Source organism: Apaloderma vittatum, unplaced genomic scaffold (genome assembly GCF_000703405.1).
Source record: "Apaloderma vittatum isolate BGI_N311 unplaced genomic scaffold, ASM70340v1 scaffold7196, whole genome shotgun sequence".
NCBI lineage: Eukaryota > Metazoa > Chordata > Aves > Trogoniformes > Trogonidae > Apaloderma > Apaloderma vittatum.
Window position 1 is genome coordinate 80059 of NW_009722238.1, and position 25501 is coordinate 105559.

General features: G+C 37.1%; 1 protein-coding gene across 1 annotated transcript in view; it reads right to left on the minus strand.

The window, feature by feature from the left end:
- Positions 1 to 25501, minus strand: part of SBF2 (SET binding factor 2) — a 110843-nt gene that overhangs the window by 72249 nt on the left and 13093 nt on the right. The window contains exons 4-14 of the mRNA XM_009871694.1: positions 24925 to 25030; positions 15651 to 15783; positions 14058 to 14166; positions 13248 to 13361; positions 12399 to 12476; positions 9970 to 10083; positions 9342 to 9470; positions 8509 to 8607; positions 7208 to 7412; positions 4848 to 4957; positions 3057 to 3206 (exon numbers count right to left, since the gene is read on the minus strand). Coding sequence (XP_009869996.1) covers positions 3057 to 3206; positions 4848 to 4957; positions 7208 to 7412; positions 8509 to 8607; positions 9342 to 9470; positions 9970 to 10083; positions 12399 to 12476; positions 13248 to 13361; positions 14058 to 14166; positions 15651 to 15670 — 1128 coding nt within the window. The 5' untranslated portion in view covers positions 15671 to 15783; positions 24925 to 25030. The remainder of the gene's footprint in view (positions 1 to 3056; positions 3207 to 4847; positions 4958 to 7207; positions 7413 to 8508; positions 8608 to 9341; positions 9471 to 9969; positions 10084 to 12398; positions 12477 to 13247; positions 13362 to 14057; positions 14167 to 15650; positions 15784 to 24924; positions 25031 to 25501) is intronic.

The following is a 25501-nucleotide window of genomic DNA, read 5'->3' on the forward strand; positions in this document are numbered from 1 at the left end:
CAGGCGGGTGCAGACCCCACTGCCAGCCCCAAGGCCACAACCAGCCAGAGGAGCAGGCGGCACGACTGCTCACGTGCATTTCTGCTGCTTCTATTAAAACTAACGACCCGCTATCATTCAATATTTGCAATAAAATATTAAGCAGAGACTGTTAAAACAAGGTTGAATCCTGCTCTGATAACTGCATAGAAATGTAACAAACATATAATCAATATCCCCACACCCTGCAGCCTAGAAAACAAGTTATAACCATAGCAAGCTATATCAACTGAAAGGAGAACACTATCCCACTTTTATTCCGGCATTCTGACCCCTTTCCACACTGACAGCAAGAGGGCTGGGGCAGAACAGGGGATTCCCTGCAAGCAGAGCCCTCAAAACCTACGTTCAGGATGCACATCCACCCACATGCTGAACAGGCAGCTTGGATCATCGCGAGACTTGGGATTGGTTTAACTTCTACATTATTACTGAGTTTATATCGACATGTACACATATTTCTCTACATAGCAGACACAGGTATCTGTATCACCTTTGTGTCTTTGTGTATGCCCATGCATGAGTGTGCCCGTCGAGGGCAGGAGGAAGCGTGAGCACACAACAGGCTGTGGTGAGGAGCCCAGAGGGAGGGAGGCTGAAGGCACAAGCAGGTACGGAGAGCACGGCAAGGGACTCTCATTACTGCTAAATCTTCTCTTTTCCTTTCCTTAAGTCAAAGTATTGCACAATAATTATGGAAGGTAGATCTGAGCAGAATTCATAAACAGTTTGAGATTACCAGAAGCAGGATCTCAGAAGCCTGCAGGGAAACAGCAATGTAGGAAGTGCTCAGCCACGTATTCATAAATACCTCTGCTGGCACAGCATCAGTGTGAAAAGCAGGCTTTTGCTGCCTGGTCATCAGAGAACTTCCTCACTAAAACCACAGGGCCAGTTAAACGCAGCTTGAATTAAGTGCCTGGTGCCTGGACACACATGCAGAACCAGCCAGACACCCCTCCGTGGAGGCCACTGCACAAACCGATCTCCTGAAGGGACACAAGAAGGAATTACCTGGACACTGCCACCTTCACAGGGAGAGTCCTGGCCCAGCAAATAACAGCTACTGCTATGTCAAGGTGGTCGTCTCACAGAACCACAGAATGGTAGGGGCTGGAAGGGACCTCTGAAGGTCATCTAGTACACCCTCACTGCCAGAGGAGGATCACTTAGCATAGATCATACAGGACACGTCCAGATGAGTTTTGAATGTCAGCAGAGACGGAGACTCCACAACCTCTCTAGGCTGTGCTCCTCACTTTATTTTCTTATGTTTATGTTGAACCTCCCGTTTTCCACTTTGTGACCTTGATACCTGCAGAGCAGGCAACTGTGGGCTGGTCTTCTAGCAGCAGTAATAAAGGTAAAAGTTCTGCAATGCCGACTGACAGCAGCACACATACACCTACTTCATGAATACAGACATACATGGGCCACCTCCCAAAGAAACTCATATTTTCTGAATTACGCAAAAAGATGCCTGTGAGTGGATTTTTCCTGGATCGTGTGGCCATCCAATAAGACAGGATAACAGTATTATCCTGAGAGCAAAGAAAGGATAAATAAAACCAGATAAGAAATACAGTCTTCTACAGTGTACTTTAATTTTTTTTTCCTAGAGAAATTATGTGAGCACCATTAGTTCAGCCATGTGCAGCATTCTGGTATCCTCTAATTTCATTGGAAAGAGACATCATCAGAAAGATTCAAAAATAGCAGCCTCTTAATAAGTCCAGACTATTACAGGCGGACCCCAAAAAGTCAGCAGGATGGAATAACTGTTATTTCTGGTTTTGGGGTAATAAACCGTGGATCAGAGAAACTGTATGATGTGTCCACTGTGACACAAATAAACTTACAGAATGCAATATTCCTGGTTTTGTAATATGTGGCACTGCTTCCAGTACGACAAAGAATGCAGCGCACGCTAATAATAAAACTTCTTGTTCAAAAGATACTTTTCAGAAACAGTCAATCTATATCTCTCGAAATATAATTGGTTTGCAAGAATTCATGTTCTCAGTGGCAGAGGTTTGGTGGTTGGGGAGCACTGGATTTCCTATCTGCATGGGCAAGTGAGTCAGCAGAGACTCCTGTTTCCCAGGTGAAACTATCAGCCTGGGGCTGGCTGCACAAACATCCCAGCCCAACCCAGAGTGAACAGCAGCGAGCCAGGGCTCTGCCCATCCTATCAACCATGCTCAGGGCCTTTCCTTCTTCTCAGCTTTTTTATCAGCTGCTACCTGCCTCCTGGCCACAGCAACGTTTTTAGTTTGTATCTTACAGAAACCAATAGGAATATGCCACAACCTTAAGAGAAAAATCTGTGACAAGATGCTTAGCGATACAACTTAGTTTCTACAATTCCAACAGTTCTGCGAGGTCTTAAAGCAATACTGCAATCCAGCTCTCCTCAAATAAACTCCATCATAATTAACGTGGTATTTTCATAAATTCAGATTCCAGAAATTTATATTTAATTTATTAGTAGAATAACTAAGCAGATGAACTGCAAACACCTTCAGTGAGTCTCTGATAAACTAAGATGTCACTGTGACAAGTAGAACTACCATCACGAACCATGAAAGTAGGAAGCAATACGTTTTCTTCTTCAAGTATGTTTGCATTTGTGATGACAAACAGGACAAACTTCTGAGGTTTTTTAACTGAGTAGTAGGTGATGCATATTTTAGGTGCTCAGAGTTGAAAAGATGTGGAAAAGCTAACACTTACTCATTTAAAAAGTACCTCAAACCATTCAGATAAATCACTTCAATACTTACCAGAAGTAAATTAATAATTTCTTCCTGTTTTTCATATCAGGTAGATCTGTATAGACCTGAACATTTTGTCCTTTATTCTTTCAACAACAATCCCCTGTCAAGTACTATCTCCTACATCGCTGTACTTCATGGTCCTATGATTTAACTATCTGGCTTCTCCACATCACTCTAAACAATGTTTTGCTTATCATAATAACGAAGGCAAACAAAGAACAAAATCTTCACATTCCATACCTGCAAAGCACAGTTCATCATTCGCACAACGTAGTCAAACTGTTGATGGTCCAGTATTGCTCGATTTTGTTTCACATGCAGGCCTAATTCCTGTGTCAGGCAGTGCCGAGCTGCCTTTCCTTTTAGGGCTCTCAGAGCTGCAGGCAGGGTCTGGAGAGGAGAAAATCTAACATTATGAAAATGAAATTAAATGGCACTATTCATACAGAATATAATTTACTCTTTATTAAGAAACTGCAAGTTACAGCATAGTAAAGAATTACTTTGGAAATGACTCGTTAGCTTGAATATCAAACTTTGACGTAATGGTTGATTCAGCTTGAGTCATTAAGTATTAAATTTTTCCCACATTTTCTCCAAATGCATTTCTCACTTATGTCTGGACAGGCACTGAATGGATGTGAAATCAGAATCGGATTATTCTGCACAAAAGAAAGAAAGTGTTCTATTCTGTACCAGCCAGGCCAGATCTCGAGTTAGCATATCAAGGCCAAGCAGCATGTTTTTTGATAAGCAGTGAATGACTAATGGCTTTAGAAGTGGCATACCTCTCACAGCAATGAGGCCACAAGACTGTTACGCAGCTTACCCTAAATCAGCGTCAACAGAATATCTACAGCAGCGTTTTAAAGATGCAGCGAGTGCTACATCGGTGGTTATTGACTTGGACTGAATGGGTGGTAAAGATAAATAAGAAAAGGCAGCCTACTGTCTACAGACAAAGTTACCATGTAGCAGGAGAAAATCTACTGATTTCTTACAAGTGCCTGTAAGTTGAAAGAGGGTAAAACCCACTGTGTTACACATGCATCAAAACTCTTTAAAAGAGCTACATGCTTTATTAGGGCTTTTCCCATATGCATTTCTGTAATATTACTTTTAAATCAATAAATGCTCATTTTCTATCTTGAGCTGCACAGCCTCAGATTTATGTAGGTGACATTTTTCTGAGAAACAAACAAATAAAAAATCTTAAAATAATTTTACACTTATTTTCATATGTAGAATTAGATTTGACAGTAAGTTTGACTGTTGTAGAATCAGTAATTGAAAACTCTGTGGAGAGAATCTACAAAACCTGGCAACTTCCTAATGTGAAAAAATAAAGACGTCAAACATGACAACTCACTAGTACATTTTAGTGAAGACAGACATGCCAAATGATTCTATGATTTTATGAATACTTACATTCATTTCTGAGTTCTATCAAATTATGGATTTTTAAAACAAGTAAAATATATTGTACTGACAATTTCAAAAGAGTGTTAGCTGACAAACACTGAAATTTGTGCCTTTTGTTTAAATTCCTCCTAACCAATCCTGCTAGACTAATATACACCCCTTTTTAAAACATACATCCCCTTATAAAATATGTGGACAATATTATTTATAAAGGTAATATAAATTAGTAAAAAGAGCATCAACATATGCAGTATTACCACAGGTTTTAAAATCCATTAGGTTCATATTACATAGAATCATAGAAACATAGACTGGCCTAGGCTGGAAGGGAACTTAGAGATCATTTAATCCAACCTCCCTGTCATGGGCAGGGACGCCTCTCAACTAGATCAGGCAACACATGGGGACCAAACAGGGATAGAACCCACGACCTTGGTGTTATCAGCACCACGCTCAACCAACTGAGCTAACCGGCTCCATGAGCTATTGCATTTAGATTATCAGTTTTATTTCTTATTTCATTCATTTGAATGGCTAAAATAATTATTAGTATTCACTCACTAACAGAATGGAAGCTTATTGGGGAAAGTTACAATTTTATTCTATTACCTTTTCAGTCTCCAAAAATTTGTTTTCAAAAATGAATGAGATGCAGTTTCTAACAACTTCCAGCCTTTGTGCACTGTTGAAAACTGTGCTTCCTTTTTCCAGTATGGAAACTAGTAAAGAAAAAGAAGAATATACATCTGTGAAATGGCTTCTGCAACAGCCCCAAAGAATACGAGAAAGTTAAAAAAAAGTATATAAAATTAGTGTAAAGCCCAGGTTGTTAAGTAAACACCATTAGTAGGCATATACAGAAGAGAACATAAGATCTAAATCTTTGGTTTTCCTATACTATCTGAAGACAGTGCTATCAATTTTAACTAGAGCAGTTGATTCCCTTTACTACTTCCTCTGTTTGTCTCATATAGGCACAAAGAGATTCTAACCTCTAACATAATAATGAAATATATAAATAAATACAGATTAATTTTTAAAAAGTTATACGTATACATGTGTGTGTGTTCTGCAGTGAGCTACATAGCCTTGCATATGCTGTAGCAGTAGATAACTATTTTTTTCCTTAAGATTTCATTGGTCATGCCAGGCATTCTGTGACATGAAATAAAACCCGTCAAATTTGAGTTCTCTTATCTAGAATCCAATTTGCTGAGATCTAATGATTATTTTCTTAATGTTATGCTTTGCTTAAATTGTCAAGAAAATTCAGAATGGAAGAACTAACATTCTCTTTTTCTCTTTAGCATAAAGTAAATAGAAAATAAATGCAGAACATGCCCTTCTTATAGATAATAATGAGCTCCTAATAGACAAGAATTTTGACATGCAGGACAACAGAGTGTGAAATTTGTGCCTTGAAAAAAACAAAAAAAATCCAAACAATAAAACTTCACCATAAAAATTAACTTATGAGGAAACAAAACCCTCTCTTGCCTAGTCTTTTAAACAAAGACAATAGAACACAAGTACATTCCCTTTAAATTCTCTGTAAGTAAAGATTCAATGATGTAGCCAACGTAAAAGCAGGTGAACGGAGTTTATCCTCTTCTTACATAAACTCAAACACAAACAGGGCTGGAAAGGGCCTCAAAAGGCCAACTAGTTCATCCCGCTGTCCCTAGACAGGATCAACTGTATTTATGTTGCTTCTCATGTTTGTCTTACATGTTCTCAAAGTTCTGTGATAACAGAGACTCCAAGGCTTCCTGAGAAATCAATTCAACTGCCTCACAATCCTCATTTTACCAAGTTTTTCTTGACAAATAACTCTAGTTTTGTGCTGGAATTAAACCCATTCTTTCTTATCACTACAGATCAGTCCCTTTCATTTTATTAACAACCTCTTATGTAACTGAAGACTGCTATTATGTGTTCCCTCAGTCGTCTGTTTCTCAGTTTAAACAACTCTGCATCCTCCCTTGTAGGTCACATTCTCCAGATCGCTGGTCACTCTTGTTACTTTTTTCTGGACTCCTTCCAACAGAACCAAAAATGGAGAGAGCATTCCAGTGCCCAAAAACAGATACAAACAGTCCAGCTGAGGTCTAACTGAGTACAACGAAAGGCTTCCTCCATGGGGTTCACTGACTGTCCTTCTCTTAACACATCCTACTAAGATGTTTGTCTTTTTTGCAATAGTTTATTATAGTTAAGTCATGTTTGCACTATGATCACTGTAACCCCCAAATTAATTTCTAAAGAACTGATGCGTAGTCAGCTCATCATGCCTATGCAAGTGCGATACCTTATTTGAAGAAAAACAGTAGAGAAGGAAAAAATTCAACAGAGACTAGATCATTAATTTTTCAAGACTGATTTGAATTCTAATGCCATCCTTCCAAAGTTTTGCAAGCTCTGCCAGCTTCATGTGTCCTATAAGTTTACCAGACGTATTTGTTTACAGATTATAGAATCTTTCTGGCATTAAAGTGAAATTGACTGGCCTCCAATGCCTACATCTGTTCTGTATATTTATTTTGAGATGGATGCAATGCTTGCTCCTTACCTTTTTCCAGTGATTTACAGGTCTTCCACTAATGTCAAAGAACAAACCCTAACAGTTCCAAGCTTGGTTCAGCCAGTTCTACAAGCAACCTACAGTCATATTTATCAAACAGAGACAATACCTAATTTAATTCAGTTCACCTCAGATCAAACTCCTTTTTTGTTGTTAGTAATTATGACACTCACACTTTTGGTGTCTGAACACTTTGTAAATGCTGATGCAAAAGGGCTTTAAAATCTCAAAAGCAAACAGACAAGTCAATGTACTAAAGGTTACTACAATCGTGACAAACACTGTACTAACATGAAATTCAGAGCAACACATTGCAGCCAGGCTAATTATATATTCAACTTATGAGAGAGGACGACAAACAGGTAAGTCAGGGAACAAGCAAACATACCAACAGGTGGGCCTGCTGGAACAACGCACTTCTTGTCGCCCCGGGTGGCAGGAGGGGCACCCTGACCCCTTGTGAGGCCTTCCTGGAGGAGCTCCTGCACCCGGCACTCATTGATCCGGGGAAAAGGAAGGATGTGAACCCGCAAGTGGGAGCCCTCTGTGGGTCGTGGCACTTTCTGGAACGCTATATGTGGATTGGGATTCTCCTGCAGGTCAGAAGCAAAAGGTCACATGCAAACGTGTTACGCAGTGTTACCATCTGTCCCATCTAATTTTATCGCTTTTCCGTTTATCTGTCATATCTGCAATATTAAGCAGCCAAGTTATCTACTGCAGCTGCTAAAATGATGTTTCATATTCATATGACTCTTGATTAATTATCTGTAATTCATTTAACTTTGTTAAAGGGAACACAGTCTCAGTACGAGTTTACAGGAGAAAAAGCCAGAAAGGCAGAATAACTATTGCGCATTCTATTTCATGGAGTTACATGTTCTAGTTCATGGAGAAAGATGCAGAGGAAACACATAGAAAGAGTCACTCTAATCTTGGGCATCATAAAAATAACATCAGCTGTATATGCTATTAGGAGTGTAGGTCTAATGTCTTCAACTGCTGAAGCAGTATATGCCAAAAACTTGTCCAGATTTTCCAGTTGTACCAGCTAGACTAATGCAAATATTATGCTCTCCTCCAGTCTCTCATAGATATCTAGACTGTCAGAGCCACAATATGAGGACTATTAAAACTGTGGAACATGATGTCAAAACATGTGACACAGTGAGTTTAAAATCAGGCAACTCTAGAAGTGCAATGCTGAGAAAAAAAAGGTGATAAATGTGTTAATTGACTACATAACAGATACTGCTTTGTGGAGTCTGAAGAACCATGGGTAGTGTGAAGGGGAGATTAGCTGAAGGAAAAAAACCCAACACACACAAAATCCACAAAACAAAATGAACAAAAAAATAAAAAAAAGAGAATATCCAAATAACAGCTAATGACATATTAAGAGATTTTACAAAACAGCATATACCAGAAGGACATGAAAGTACACAACAATGACAGAAAATAAAACACTAAGTAGCAGCAGTTAATACATAAATCAGTATCAGTACACTGAACTTCCTTCACACATAAAAAATCATTGACATTTAAAGCTCCAAGGTCTTTTGTCATAATGCAGATGATGACTACCACAAGCAGTCATTTCTGTCTTCAGATACTGGATCAATCTCAGAAATGCGAATTTTCAAAGTTACTACCTCACCCCTAAAAGTGCAGCATGTACAGGAAACTTACATTTTTGAAGAGCTGTTCTGCAAGTTCTCTAACATGCTTTATCATTTTTGGTGGGTTACCTTCCTCAGCTTTAATTCTTTCGACTTCAAAGGCTACCAACTTGAAAGGAAAAAAAATATTTATAACTCATCTAAAAGTAATTTGTATTTCCTATTTAAATTATTAAATGCCAATCTTAAACTGAAACTGAGCACAGAAAACCAAATACTAAAAAATGAGCAATGTCACACCGCTCTGGAACATGAGACATTTGCCCTTTCTTGTAGAGCTTCTGTTCCCAGATTTTATAGTCCTACCTAACACAGCAAGTCCCACACACTCAAACCACTGCTTTAACGTTTCAAATACCATAATCCATATTTCTCATACATTCTACTACTACACAGATTTAATACCAAACTCTATTTGTACTCTACATTCAAATAAAAGGCAGCCGTGTACAAATATGTCAGTACTTTTTAAAAGAAAAAAATGTCTGAACCAGTTCATATTGTTGGGTATGTATGTAATATTTCTCTTACTTTTTCAACATTTCTAAGAATATAATTAAATAACTCAATTCTGTACTAGGACACATGGCGCATTACAAAGTTCCCAACAATAAGACCATCATTACCACGATGTATACAACTGTTTAGTTTCATACATATGAGTAGGGCATGATTTTATGGAAGTAAACTTGAAATGTATGCTTAGTAAAAAAAAAAAAATTAAGAAGACTGGTGTAAACTTCATATAACAAACGGAATTCTGAGGCATTTCAGTGCTTTTTCACATGCTAAAATGGCATAGGTACGCTTTCATTTGCTTGGAAATATAGAAAGAGTTTTCACCTCATCAAAAAGATCACAGGTTCTGAAAGGAGGACCCCTCTCTGACACAAACCCAGCAAACGCCATTCCATTGAGAACTTTGGTTAGAAAGTCATTCTCAACTAAGCCCCGCTGTCCCAAAAAGGCTGCCTGCAATAAAGATAGAAAAAAAAAAAAGCATGTATTTTATCAGTATCAAAACTACAACGAACTATTTATGTACTAGCAGTTAAGCATTTTCACCAGCTTATAGTAATATGTGGTACTTTGGAATTTCATCTTTTATTTTACCCAGTATCTTTTTACAGGAAGTCTGCTGGACACATTTTATAAATTTCACAAGTAATAAACCAGAAAACGAGTACTTGTAAGCACTGTCTTCTAACTACGTACATTTTCACAATTCCTTAATGATTTCTCAAATGTTTCTTTGTATTAAATACTACTGTTAACTTTGTTTCACATTGCATCACTGTCCCTACAATTTGTTCCACTGAACTGGATTTATACAGAGCTATATAAAAATGATATGATTCTCATACGTAGATTATTTTATTTTTTAAAACTTTAACACTTGTTCAAAAGGCAAGTTCATGGGAAAAACATGACATGAACAAACACTGAATATACATAACTGCTTCTCTGTTACCTTATGGAAATGAATTACTGGTTCAGCATGAATTCTGATCAGCTGAAGACAGGATCGATATCCTTGAAAAAGTTGTGCAAATAGCCTAAGGAAGATTGCTCGCACTTCTTTATCCTGCAGGCAATAATTGAATATGCTGTCAAAACATTTTTGTATTCTAAACTTTTCCACACTTTGTATAAAGCTCTCAGAAAGGCCTAGAAATTCACCAAACAATGCAGCAGCACAGCACAGAAGCAGAGAGACTTGTACACCCACGAAGTCATCTTACACGAGGCTACACATTCACTGACCAGTCCGAGATGGCAACGACAGATTCAGTCTGCGTTCACCTGTTCTCTCCTACTGCTCTTTTCTACGCCCGCACAAGGGGCTCTGGGCAGTGCGAGTGATAGTTATGTGGCAAACCACAGGAAGGAACTGCCACGAGAGAAAACTGCTGCTAAGAGAAGCGAAGAGGGTATTTTTGCACTGTGTTCAGAGCGGGCAGGGGTGGCAGGGACTGGTAGGAGCCTACCGGCTGCGGGGGGAGCCAGGCTCAGCATCCCAGGCATCACCGGCCACCCGTTGTGGCTCTGGCAGCAGAGGGGCCGGCTCTGAGCCTGCCCAGCTACTTATCTAGGAACCTTCCAACTCATGCCTTCACTTGCCAATCTACTGCAGCCAAAATAAGCCAGCGCTAGTTTAAAACGTTTAAAATAGCAGAGCTTTAAAGTCCTGGTTTATTTGATTTTAAGGAGTAAGGGAATGCTAACATAAACACTGATGGACTCACAGAAACGATGTGAACAGTTGGGGGCAGACTTGGGGCAGTGACACCTTCAGCTGGCCCAGATGCAACTGAAGATGGATCAAGTCCCGCGTCACCCATGTCTTTTAGCTTAGCTCAGGTACTTACTCAGACCACAGCTGTGTCTAAAACCTGAGGTCCTAAAAATTGGTTTAGGACCTTAGGTTTTACGGTGTCTCAATAGACTTTTAAAACAAATTCTGACTTTAAAAGTTAAAAGCAGCAAAAATTACTACATTAACTCATCAGGATAACAGCTGATCAGCTAAGTAAATACAATTTAAATAAGTTAAAGCTGGGAATGATTTCTAAAAGAAGGAAGTTTTAGACTCCATAAAGCTGTCCTACTGGAGTATTTTTTCTAGATGTCTGTTTATTCCTCACTGGAACGTGATCAATCTTATTCCATTTTTAACCTAATTCTGTAAGGGCTCACTTTACTGGGATATTCTCATTTTCTTTGTGTTCAGGCTGCCCTCTAGGATTGTAATAGATATATTTGTATCTTGACTTTTTTGACTACTTGAAAATGTGGCCATTTCTTTCAGATTTAACAAAATTCTTACTCGAATACAAAATTATATTAATCTATAACTTTATTATTCAAAGCGAGATCTTAGCTGAATTCTGCCATTACTTTAAAGGAAATCTGGATGACATTTCCTATCTCCAGCAATTAAAAACCCCCAAAAATCTCAAAGTAAGAAATAAGAACAACAAATATATTGTACCGCTTGAGTTTTAGATTTTCAAATACACCTACACAAAAGCCCCAAAGTGTGTTCTTAAATCAAATTGGCTTTTGGATTTTAGTTCAGACTACCAACTCAAGTTCAGTTCTAGGCACTCCTACAAGTTAAAACCAGCAGCTTTATCAAGTTTTTAAGTTATGGCTTCACAATTAATTTTAATCTGAACTAATTAGATTTTAATACAAATCCTACAGACTTTTTTTAGTATACACAGTTACATATAGTTTCATTCAGGCTGAAGTTCATGAAAGCCACTGAACCCTGTATGGTTAAAAACCATACAACTCCTTTCCCAGTATGCCACATGTGTCCAATGCATAATATTTATCATTATTTTTGTAAAACCCGTGACATATGTTTTGCTGTCACAACTACCACTCCTATCTTTACTCATATCTACTCTAAAAGTCTAGATCTTGAGTGACATTTTTTGTTTGTGTTTGGCTTTTTTTGTTTGTTTGGGTTTTGTTTTTGGGGGTTTTTTTAGGGGTGGTGGTCTGCACAGGACATGTTGTCTGTAAGAAAACTTAACTTTAGCGTTAACACCAACACACAAAAAGACCAGTTTGTCCACTCATGTAAAACTCTGCAGCTCTACTGGATTACAAAACAGAGGACGCACAGATTTGACTCAACAGACAGCAATAGTAAGAAAAATAAGATGCTTCCATATTAATAAAAATATGTTTATAAAACTTTTAACCCATGAGAATGCTGTTAGAGGGCAGACTGCAAAGTCCTACAGCATTTCTTTGCTCCACCAATAACACTATAAAGAATACGGATATGGAAAAGAAAACATGAAGCAGAAATTCTTAAAAGAAAGTTAGTCTTAAATTTCAGAAGCTCTTTATTTAAAAAAGTCAGACATAACACAGAAGTCTTACCAGCATTTTTGAGTGTGATAAAGCTGTTCGTGGGGGAGGGAATGCATAATCTGCTGTTTCCAAATCAGGATGCAAAACCTAGAGAATTTTTTAAACAAAATTTTTTCCCTCATTTCGCTGAGGAAAGGATAAATCACGTTTTTTCTTCTTTCTCAAATTACTATTCACTAATACTAAGTATCTCAAATAATAGATTGAGTTAAATTATGAAGACTGTGTGGAAATAAAGGTGAGATTAATTTCTCAGCTTCAGTTTTCTATAAACGAGCTAGTTACCAAAATCTCCGATTACAGTCAATGAAGCTGGTCAGCCATTTTAAGAGTTGGGTCACGTGAAATTAACAGACAGAAAATACTTCTCTTCAAGGCATGGTTCGTTCAGAAGCCTCCAAATAAGGTGATTTCTAGCTTATAAGAATGGTAGATAAAAGACAAACTGAACTACTTTTTTCAGTGATGTCCTGATGTAGAATCAATCATTCTTGAATACTGATATAGAGGCATCATACAAATAAAGTTTAAGACTAATACAGAAAAGAAGCTAAAATGAATGCTTAAATAGGGAGGTTGAGCTCTTATTCAAAAATCGCTGCTCGGAAGGAAAAATCACTACCTGTCTCCTGAATATTGAAGAAACATTTTAGTAGTAAATTACTGACGATATTAACTCTAGCCTCAGATTACCTCTAACTTCAGATAACAAATTCTTTTGAAAACACAAATGTTCACATGAATTGTATTTTAAATCTCACATTTCCAGTGTGTCTGAAAGCAATTTAAGACTGCAACTCATTTTTCATTCTTTAAAAACAGGAGAAGGTGGAAAACTAGGTTTGTAAGAACACATACTAGTGAAAGTGCCATTTGAGTCTGATGTAGCAGTGGCTCTGGCAGCTGAGAGAGATGAATACATTCAGGAATTTTAATTGTGCCTCCATCCAGGTCTGCTATGATTACATCTAACTGTAAGGGACAAATAAAAACATTATTAGAAGTGCATAAACCGTGGGCACAGTTTGAAAACACAACAGTTCAATTTCCATGATCTGCACAGCACTAATGTTAATGTACAGATGCTTTTGATAAAGGAAAAACTCCAAGTATTTCATATTACTGAATATAGCCATGAAAAAATGAATGTAAACCAAAGAAAGTGAAATTAGGCCAAACTTTTAGAAGTGATTTCTCTTTCTGGAGGTTTCAGGCCTGTGTTCAGCGATGCGAGATATCTAATAGCCTGTTTGCAAAATGACATGGTGAGGACAACTCTAAGTAAAATTACACATTTCTAGGCACCTCCATAAACCTGGTTCATCATCTCCAAGCACACGATTAAAAAGTAAGGATATAATAAAATAATTGAGGATACATTTGAAAATCCTAAGGGAACTGTTCAAACACATGACAATGCTGGAAATGCATCCGTTTGATCCCATACTGCACTGGAAACAAATTATTTCTCTCCTCTACTTCACAGTCTTAATGTATTTACAAAAGAACAGATGCTTTTTTATTTCCTCCTCCTGCCTTGCCTTGCTTCCTACAGTAACAAACACACATGAATTGTTCACATAAACATCTCTGGGGCACAGAAAATCTCAGCAGCAAAGCATCACAAATGACCTTGTGAATATGAATATGCTGGGGAGACATACTTACAAGCTCATGAATGTCATTGCGAAAGACAGAATGCACACCAATTATGAAAGGAGTTGGTGAGCTGAGAACTTCCAGTAGCTGTGCAGGAAGAATTGGAATATAGGGATAACTGTGAAAAGAATAAATAAAATAGAATAAAAGCTTCTGAATATCCTTTCACATAGGGCAGTTTTTTCCTTTAAAAAAGGGAAAATTATCTTCCTGTTCTATATTAAATTTACTATAAATATCTGCATTTAGAAATACAAAATACGTAAATATTAATTATATACTTCTTTATAATGTGTCAAGCATAGAGCATTGGTCATACAAACTCCAGAAATTATTATATTATAGGGTCTAAAATTTACTGTAAGCAAGTGTATTTTACAAAATAAGAGAAGCTTATTTATATTCGTAACATATCTGTTCTATGGACATTTAGGAAACCAGGGATTCTAAAATTATGGACAATATCTTCATTTTAGAAACATCACTAGTTTCTGGCCAGACATCTAAAAATAAGCCTTTTGTAAAATATGATTAATAAGAAATCTCTAAATGAAATCTATTGCTCTGATATTGAAATGACATCTAACATTATGTATAGAACACTACTTCAGATACTGTTTATTTAATTTGACAATTTTAAACTAAAGTTAGTGTTTTCATCAGAGCAACGTGAAAATCTGGATCTAAACTGATCGATGCATTTCAACATCTAATTTACAGTTATTAAATATTTAGATTCATGATTATTTTAGCATTAAGAAACATATTCCAAAACTCACTTTCAATTCTTTCCCTTCTTATTCTATATTAAAGAGGAATCCTATATCTGAAATACTTTAAATAAAAATATGCTATTAAAATGAAAGCATCTATTGAAACAGATGAGTCAGAATTACATGTCTTCTTCCTAAAAACCCAAATACTTTCAATTTCAAAATGCGGATTCAGATGTGGCTTTTTTGAGAGAATCCATTTGTTGATTTAAATTCATTCCCTGGTGGACAGTGGTCAGTGACTTAAAACTGATACAAGCTAATGTACCTGTTATCCTAAAATCACAGATTTTGGGGGGGTTGTAAAGGGCCTCAGGAGATCATTTAGCCCAACCCAATACTCAAAGCAGGGTCAAGATTGAAACCAGATCAAGTGGCCATGAAAACCTCCAGGGATGGAGTTCCAAAGGCTCTCTTTTCCACTGCTTAAATCACCATAACAGCATATTTTCCCTGCAGACAGCCAGAAACCTCCCTCTCCCCTGTTGTGGTTTATGACCCGAATATCTCTTGTTCCCCTGCCACACAGCCTCTCTTACTTATTGCCAGGCTGTTATTAGACCTTCCCTGTATCTTTTCTATGCATTTACTCACAGATCATCACTGTCGTTTACCATTCAACTAATGTCATGAGTAGGGTTTCTAGGGTATTTGCAGGTAGGATGTTTCTCCCTGAATTGTTTCCAGTCATGATGGAATTATGACTTCTATATATGATCGTGAAATCCTTTACTTATTTGAACAAACACAGCACAACTCCTTTTGTAAAGGACAATATAAGTAATAAATTGAGTTATAAAATTAGTTAAAGAACCAAAATTCAACTCACCTGTATTTGAGGGGAAACATCAAAGACTCCAGAGCCCTACAGGCATCACTGAGCCTCTGAAAACTTGCTGAGTGAAACAGAACCTTATTTTCCGTAAGCACAGCACAGAATAAGCTGAGAACATTTTGAATTCCTTAAAACAAAACAAAGGGAAAAAACAACCCCAAAAATCAATTGTAACAACATGCCAAGAGAAGAATTAAAATTATATTACAATGAACAATTTTCTGGAGAATTTTTCAAAAAGCGTATAACAGCATTGACAAACTGCCAAACCTCAGTATTTTCCACCTTTTATTTAACTAGTGCAGCTTCCTTTTTATACTTCAGGTTGCTAAAATACTACCTAAATGTACTTTCAAATATATCGTATTACATCTCCCTTTCAATACCACTTTTCAGGATTTCCTCTTCTCAGCACAAATCCCAGCAATGTTTAAAAATGACTTCAAACAGTATTATGTGAATCTTCTCTATAGCCTTCTGTGTATCTAGAATTCAATTCTGGTCACTGATCCAGGCTCAAATTCTAAATCTTTATGTATCTCTATGGGGAAAAAGAAATAAAATCATACTGCCGAGCTCAAAAGAAAATGACAAAGACTTCCTAGTAAATACATTCATTTTTTATCCATGGAGCATTCTAGGAGTTACAAGGTTAAAAAAGGGCAGTAAGAGCGTATGTGTCATTAGAAGAATATGAGAATACGTTAGAGAAGAACTGACTGTTTAAACAAGTCGGTCTAGATTTAGGGTAAGATTCATGAATCAGATGAGGGAGATTTTTTTTTTAAGACAATCCACCTATGAGACAAAGCCATGTGCTTCCAGGGAAAACCAAAAATACATTTCCTTTAAAACAAAGTCTCATCCTGAGAAGCAGACATGTCTGAGTTATGTGAGATATGCTGAAATTTATGAAATTTCCTGAAACATGCTGGAATGTCTGATGCTTCCCTGAGGACATAGCTTGTGTTATCAGTAAGACAGCCTATATTACCTTTACAAATCTACTACTTATCTTACAATAATCTTCCCAATAAGAAGTGTGGCTACAAAGTCACTATATTCGTATGATAATTAACACTTTGTTTTGCTTCAGTAATTTTTTACATGTTTTGACAATTTTTTTTTTCTCTGTTACATGAAAATCTGCTCCAGTGGAGTTGAGCTGGGTTCATAAATATAAAAGGACAAGATTTCAGAAGGGGTTGTTGAGAAAAAGGCTTAATTGTTAGGATGAACAAGTCAAACAGTAACATAATAGCTTGTGCTTTCAAACTCTATTCTCCAAGAATCTAAAGATACTCATGAAATGAAAGGCAGAGACTTGAGAGAACTGCCGGACAGAAGGCTGTTATAACACTGAGCGAGTTACTGTTGCAAATATTTGCTATTGTTTTCAGTGGCATAATTAATATTGTGCTACTATCAACCAAACTGCTTTGTAATACACAATGTAAGGATAGCGTTATAGAAAATCGAACTAGTCTCCGCATGTGAATGAAATGGTTCGAAGCTAACTTGAAAAAAAATCGTGTGTGTGTATGTATGTACATATGTATGAAGCTATGGTCAAACTGCTGCTTCTTTCAATAAAATCTCTGCAAGAATTTAAAAACTTGAACTACCCTTTTTATGCAAAACTGCCCTTGCTCCTTTCCCAGAAGACTTTAAAGACTGTTTTGTTTTAAACTAGGTTTTTGGTTTTGAGGTAAGTGGGCTTTTATACCATTTCATTCCACATTGAATATGCTGACACTTAGAAATACAGTTTTTTAAACATCTGACACTTTTTTCCTATGCAACTGGCATAACTTCACAGATTTTCTTAGCTTCAACCTGAATCTGGAATTTTCAATGGACTGAATCTCCATCTAAAAGTTATGTCTCAATTCTCTCAACCATTTCCTGTCTTCTGAATGCATTAAAAGCAAAAAGTCACCTCACCAAAACTGGTCACATTTTGGCAGAAACAGAAAGAAAGAAACTAGAAATCTTGTGCACTCGCACTTGAAAACAAAATTATTCTCATTTTCTGCAAGGTACTTACAATATGAATGAATATACCACAATCAGAGTGTTTGACTTTTCCCGTGTAATCAGAGTTCAACCCAATAAATAAAAAGCAAATAAGAAATTACCAAAGTAATTTCTTTGGGTATCTTTCACAAAAGCCAGTTTCAAGTGAGAACTCCATTGGCTCTTACCCCTTTCTTTCCTGAATGAAAGTTTACAATATAGACCTAACCTGGAATTAAATTATTTTCAAGACGATAGCCACTAACTCAACACAAAATTATTGCTCCACGTATACTTCAAAATACATGTTTTCAGGAATATCAACAATATAATGAAGGAAATTTTTGTCTGATAGAATCAAACAAATTATAAATAGCAATATTTTGATGACTTTCTTTTTTTAAACCACTGATCAAATTATTTGACCAGGCCACGGAGGTGTTGTTTCAAGCCTCGCATGTTGTTCACTGAAAACAAACAGTTCCGAATAACAGCCTGAGCCCAGTTTCCTTGTGCTACAAGACACAATCGTGTCTGTCTGTAACCTTGAACCCTGCACTGGTCTTCAGACTCCACAGTGCATCCGATGCTAATTTGTCAGGGCATAAATAGACAACATGAAAAACAACAAACAAGTTGATTTTTACAGATTACTCTTTTGCAGTCTACAGACAGACAGACATCCTGTAAAATATTATACATATGCTGGAAAATTTTGAATGGAGGCTTCCTGACCTTCACTGTTTTCAAGTATTTAAAGAATCTGTAATTTGCACTAAATTATCTGACATCCTACATCAACAAATGTATCATTCTGCCTGCTTCCTGTTGTTCTAGAATTTAAGTATTTATTTAAGCGTGATTAAAAAAACCCCGAACACTAAGTGTGCTTGACAAATTATTAACTGTCCTCTATATTGCAAGAAATCAAAATATTATCACTAACTTCTTCAGACTTTAGTAAAGAGTTATAAACATGGATTTGGAAACTCAACTAGCTGACTACATTATTATGCCAATATGCCATTCCTGAATTACGGCACACAAGAAAAAGCTTAATAGACAAAATAATCCGTAACTTAGCCAGACTAATCCAGGAAATGGGTCAACAAAGACTGAAAAGCCTTTCTGAAAGGCCACTGGAGAGTACACAGTACAAGTTCTGTGCCAGGCAGTGTCTGGCTCTGAAGATAACTGGGGAAAAAAGTAGAGAAAAATAAAACTCTTTTCATTTGTATTTTTAGATGTAGCTGTACAGCGCTGCTAATGAACAAAATACAAGCTTAACTAATAAATAAGGGGCAATAATTTTACTCAATATTCTTATGGGTAATCCTTGTCAAATTGCACTCATTTGTCAACCCCCAAATTACACAGTTATCTCCAATCAACTGCACACAGTTAAAACAAACCCCCAAAATTGCTGCCACTCAGTTCAGGATCAATTCCACTTCAGAAAGGTGTGCAGTTCTGTTAACAGACTAGGCCTGCGCTGCACACTATGTGATGAAATCAGAGCCAAACGTGCTCACAAACGGGGAGCAATCTAGCTGTGCCAGCTTCGAGTCCTGTGAGAGGTCATTTATCCTGCTTGCTGGCTGGGTAACAGAGAACATGAGTCCGAGGAGGACCCCAAGAGATGAGCTGACTTGGTCTTTGTCACACTGCGGAGGAAGAGCAGCAGTCTCTACAGCACAGAGCCCTCAGCTAAGACTCCCTCAAAGAATCAAACATTCAATGAATAAAGTGTTCATACTAATTTCTGGGCACATTAGAAGCAAATACGGGTGTGACGTAGTACAGTAATCAAAATGTGGTTTTAGAGAAAAACTTGTCATTTTGTAGGTTGTTTTTCAGCATCTGAACCATGACTGTTGCGTGTTCTTTGGAAGAAGCACAGCAGAATGAAGGCTTCTCTGCAAACAGCCTTTGGGGAGGGTAGGAAGAGGTCAGGAACAGGAGGACAACACAGAATGATTCTGATATAAAAACCAACTGATCATGAAACAATAGATCAAAGAGACTATGAAAACAAGTATATCTATCTATATATATATGTATACATAAAAGATGTCTTTAGCTGATGGATAAATATTCCTGCCACCGTTGCTCTCCCAAAGTTTATCAACTGTGTTCTGTCAACACCAAGTCAAGCAGATGGCTGCCATCCAAACCCAAAATTACACAGGCACAACGAAAGAGGGATTAAGCTCAATAGACAAATATACGATCTACTTAGGAATACGATCTACATCATCTACAGTGATGTCTGTCATTTGCATGCTGATACCACTTCATTATTTCCAATTTCATTAAATCCTTCTGCAGATCTACTTAAAGGAGCAGGAAAAGCCCTCTGGATTTCTTGAGCCTTTGAACATAACTCGGCCAATACACTGCGTGAACATAATCAGTAATTATTTTTTTTCAGAGACAACGATACAGCTAAAGATGATTAATAATAAAATATTTAGATAATAAAGTCTTCAGCCCCGAAAAAGTGCAATACCATTTCTTATGCATGGTTATAAAGCTAAACATATCCAAAGTGAGACTGATAAGCTCGAGATTTATGTGTTGTTTTCTCAAAAAAGCAGAAAAGACAATGGAAGATAAACCAGACAAATAACGGTTTCCTATGTAGAACATACTCACATGGCAGGGAGGTAAGTGCCAAATTTACATGAACAACTTTGAATTACACAAACACAACTTTCATCATCAATTGAAGGTTTGCAACTGATTGTACATCTGGCTTATAGACACAGGCTTGATAAGTGCTATTTATTTAGTTACTTTAAATGATTTAGTTACTTTAAGATTTAGTTACTTTAAACGTTGGTTTTGTACTTTTTCTTTTCTACTGAACACACATCAAAACCAAATTCCAGGAAAGAATAAATGCCAAGAGAATGACAGTCATAGTAGGTTTCCATATAAAATTCAAAGCTATTACGGGGAAGATCTTCACTCAGACCAAATATAAGATTATTTGTCTCCTGCAGGAACGGTGGCAAGCAACATGTCTCAATATTGAACTATTAACTATCAGATTAAAACTTTTTTACCTTGATGATGGGTATTTTTGCATTCTTTGCAGCTACACATAAAACAAGTCTCAAACAATCTGAATCAAACTACAATGACTAATTTCAGATAAACACATGGCTTGGATACATAAAATTTTAAAATCAAGTATTTCACTCATAGCTAAGAATACAGCTGACAGGCAAAATGGAGAATTAAACTCATAAAACTATGAGTAGCTGCAATATGAAAAACAACAGTATAACATTTGGGAAAGACTCCTGCATGTAATGGATTGTAAAATATTCTTATTAGAAATATTACAGATTAAATCCTGATGGAGCAAAAGTACACTAATAATTTGACTGGATCCATTTAAAGCAGAAAATTGCCCTTTAACAAATCTATGCTGAGCCAGAGTAATACCATTGCGTTCTTTAGAAAGAAAATATCTAAGAATGAGAAGAGTATTGTCATTCTTAAACTGTACACAGGAAAAATGGTCAAGGATACACAAGAAACTGCAAACATATCTCCTTCCTGTCTAAGGACTATGAAGTCTTCCTCAAGGGATATAACTACTGAAGCATTATAAAATGGAATCAAATAAATGCAAAGACAACAAGAACACGTGGTTGATCAGGATATTCTGATAGAGCTACCTTCAGCCAATGTTGGTTGATATTAATGGAGTATAAACACTCATTAAAGAAACTGCAAAAAAACCGTAACCTTGAAAAATTTTAAAAGTTGCTTTATTTTCTTGAAAGATCGTATTTGGATTCTCTGCAAAATATATAGCAACCTTTAAAAATCCTTTCTTTGTCAAATTTTTTTCCTGACCTCCCGACATAGCGATACCTCAGCTCACATTGAAACTGAATAGCAATACTTTAAACATGAATTTAAGAACAAATACATGGAATCAAATTTCTATAGAATGTTTTTCCTTTCCTCTCAGCACAAGCATTAACATTGAAGTTTTGAAATTTAAGGTTTTGCAGGGTCTTATGACTTAACTGCTATCAAGCTTGCTTTGGAATAACATGAAGAGTTATTTCTGTATTCCTACCAGCAAAAGCTGAGAGAAAAGTAATCTGTTCTGAGTAGGCCCTGTTTCAGTGTCTTTCTATAGGCAGAGGTAAGCTTCTTTTGCCTTTTTGAAATTTAGACTTTGCTTAAAATTAACTGCTGCATATTTTGTCTCATTCAAAGAGGCATTAGTAACAAAAGTTCAGACTGAGCAAGCATCTTATTTCATGCACATCGCTGTTGCACAAAACAGTGGACACTACTAGAAATAGAGGTCACTGCCTCTCAACACATTTCAGAATCCTGTCTACTCTGAAAAATATTGATGTAAAAAGCAGCAAAAGGTAATAGCTACGGTCTATGATATGGAGGAAAATCAAAGGATAAAATACAGCATAAAAGCCTAACATTGTTCAAAAAGCAGCCTTTACAAGCCAATATAAGCAATACTATGACCAAAATCTTAAATATTCTTTTCAGACTTTATGTTCTTTTGGTATTTATGTTTTCTAAAGGCTGCTACATCCTCTAAGCAGTAAAGCTACCTTTACTTTCATTCAGAATGAAAACATAAAGAATAATATGTCCCACAAGTATTGTGAGTTTAAAAATTAGCTGTCACAAAGTTGTTTTCGTTAGAACCAAACTATACCAGGCAGGTAGTGGTGAACAACTACATCTCTTCTAGGACTTGCAAAGCTTGATTTTTAGTATCAAAGGAATCTAAACTTACCATGAAGAACTAGCATCAGAATATCAACTTTCTCAAGACTTTCAGAAGGTAAACAGCAAAAACTGAAGACCCACTAGCTGTCAGGACCAGCAATGGCAACTGCTCTGCAACTTGGCAGTTACCAAGAACGGGAACAAGGTAGGAAGGGGCAGTGCCCTCACTAACAAGTGGTTGAGTCCCACAGTACCCAGAGAAAGACGAGTTGGGCAGGTTTGCTGAGAACAGTTGGGTTCAGCCAGAAGTTGAAATAGCCAAACAAGCCCATAGTTATGAGGAAGGTCTGAGGTCAAGCCAGGAAGCCAAGTCAGCACGGCAGGGTCAGCATCAGGACCAGCAATGGTAGCCAGGTCAGTCAATGATCACAAGGCGAGTCCATCATCAGGAAGAAGACCTGAGATCAAGGCGGGATGTCCAGTCCATGGGTTAGGATCTGGGTCAGAGAGGCAGAAGCATCGCTGCAACATGGCTTGTGCAATGACGCAATGGCACAGTCTGAGCTTAAGAACAGCATCCAAGGAAAGAGGTCACCAGGACCCTCCTACTCACATCTTTCACGCAGTTCTTTCCTCAACAGATTGACCAAGGCTGCACAGCTGTGGTACGGCAATGCTGACCTTGAGCATTGGCAACTCAGCTCTGTGAGAAGTGATCATGGGGGGCTGCTCATGTGCTCAGGGCCCTGACATCAACTTTCACAAGAAATGCCAAGGACAAAAAAAACTATCAGTCTAAGCAGAGATTTCCAGTCTTCCAAGAGGAAAATGCATGCTGAATGTGACTGGTACAACTACAGAACCATTTAAAAAAATGTGGGTTAACCGAAATTGAAAAGTGCAAGTGCTGGTTAAACCTTAGGTTCCTGGTTTGCTGCTCAGGTCCCTAACATAATTTCGTGGTTTAGGTTCTTTGGAAAAAATTGCCTGTTAGGAAGATGGAGCTGTATGTCTCAGATACATATTAAGATACATGGCAGTGCTGAATAACCATGCTGTCAGCAGAATGGAGAAGATGAGTAAGGTTGGAGTTTGGAGAAATAGAAGAACTTAAGCAGAAACACAGGAAAAAACCTTGGTAACAAAATGAGAGAGAAGAGAAATATAACCAAAATGTCATTTGAGCCTGAAGAAGGCTACTGTGTTTTAACACACAAGGAGAAATAGAAGAGTATTGAAAATCTTCTAACTACCACAGATCATCTTAAAAAGTAACTTTATAATTACTCTTCTTCCAGAACGTCAACAATCCTTGTTCCTGAAATCATTTTTAGGTGTAGTGATCCAGCAACAGGCCTGGCTTTTGTCACTTTATTCACATATATTATTCTTTTTTAAATAAGAAAAGAATGTATGATTTAAAATGTCAAACACTGCCGCCCCTTATTATTAAGCTTAAAACCTTTGGGGCTGTTTTTCCCAACTGTAGTTTAACGCATAAGTAAAAATAAGGTCTAATGCTGCAAACTTGGTAATACAGGGAGGGTCATCCGCTGACACAGTATTATCCTGCCAAGCAGAAAAAGCATGATGAGACTACTATTGCACAATATTTCTCAAAATAAATGTTGAAATTACTTCCGTATCTATTCATAGCATAAATTTTGTCTTGTTGCCCATCTTCCTCAAAGAAAGAGCTATTTTTAAAAAGGTGATTTATACAGTTCACAAATATTTTTCTAGCTACTCTTTTACATTCTATTAATAATTTGAATAGGATTAAGTGACTTGTCCCAGAACAGAAAAAACTGAACATGCCATTACTTGATAAACAGCCTACTCAATATTTGTGTGCTAAACACACACTAGGCATCAACAAAACTTGCCCTTTGGAAGACAATGACAACCCACCACCTACACGTGAAAGGAACTATCCGCTATTCTGTAACATGATGTACACTATGAAAACATGGAAATACTTGTGGTACCTCACACAGTATCTTATACCTTCAGAAAAGGGGAAAGTTGTTTGGCCTATCCATGTTTAACACATTGCCTGCACCTGATTAGAGTAAGCATTTGATCTTCTTGAAAAACAGGGAATAATAGATAACAACAGAAAAATATGAATTTCACATAGTAACCAACATTACTACAAGGTATCTTTTCTACTAGCCTATTACCCTCCTTGGTTTTGTCCGGAGTTTGCACAGTATCCAAGGGGTGGGCAATCTTCCGATAGGAATGTTTTTGTAATTAAACAGAGGCCATGCTCACTGCTGCTCAAAATACACTTACAAATACTAGATAATATTGGAGATAACTTACCACAGGCAAGATGTACAAAAAGGTTATGTGAACATTTGATCAGGGTATTAAAACACTATTAGTCATTCTTTCATCCCAAAGAAATTAACATTTACTGTGCAGCTTTCTTGGCACATGATTTGAAATGAATAAGAACAGAAAATACCTCATTCTGTAATTTAAAAAAAGAAAATTTTTTTCAAAGCAGACCTAGACATACCTAGCTGCTGAAAGAGAAGAGCCACACTGGTGCCTGTAACAGGAAGGCTATCATGTAGAGGAGTCTGTATCAGTTGTCGGTCTCCAGCTCCCAAAGAAAACAATTTCTGTAGAAAGATTTTTTTTAACTGAGTATAAATTTATTTAGAATAATCAAGAAGTTATCAGCTAGTGATACATCCTGAAAACAGTATTTATTTTGTGAACAGAAGTTTAAAGCCATTAAGAGTAATTGAATCGACCAATAGGGTTCTGAAATATTATTTTAAGACAATGATGTGTCTCCTTGAATGTACAGCAGGACAGTGCCTTTCTTGCCTTCCACTGAGTTAGTTAAATAGTTATGGCTTTGAAGGCATTCAATGTTAAAATTTTTAGTAACTCCTTAAAAAACTTTCCAGGAAAACTTTCCTCCCTAGCAAAGGAAACAGCCACTGGGAAAGCCATATTTAGAGGGGAGAAGAGAAGCCTCTAGAGGTTCAGGTGGATCACCCAAACCTGTCCTACAAGGTTCAAATACCACTGGGAGATATTTGATGGTTTCTGATGAGGGGATACAATCTAATTACTGCCCTTCA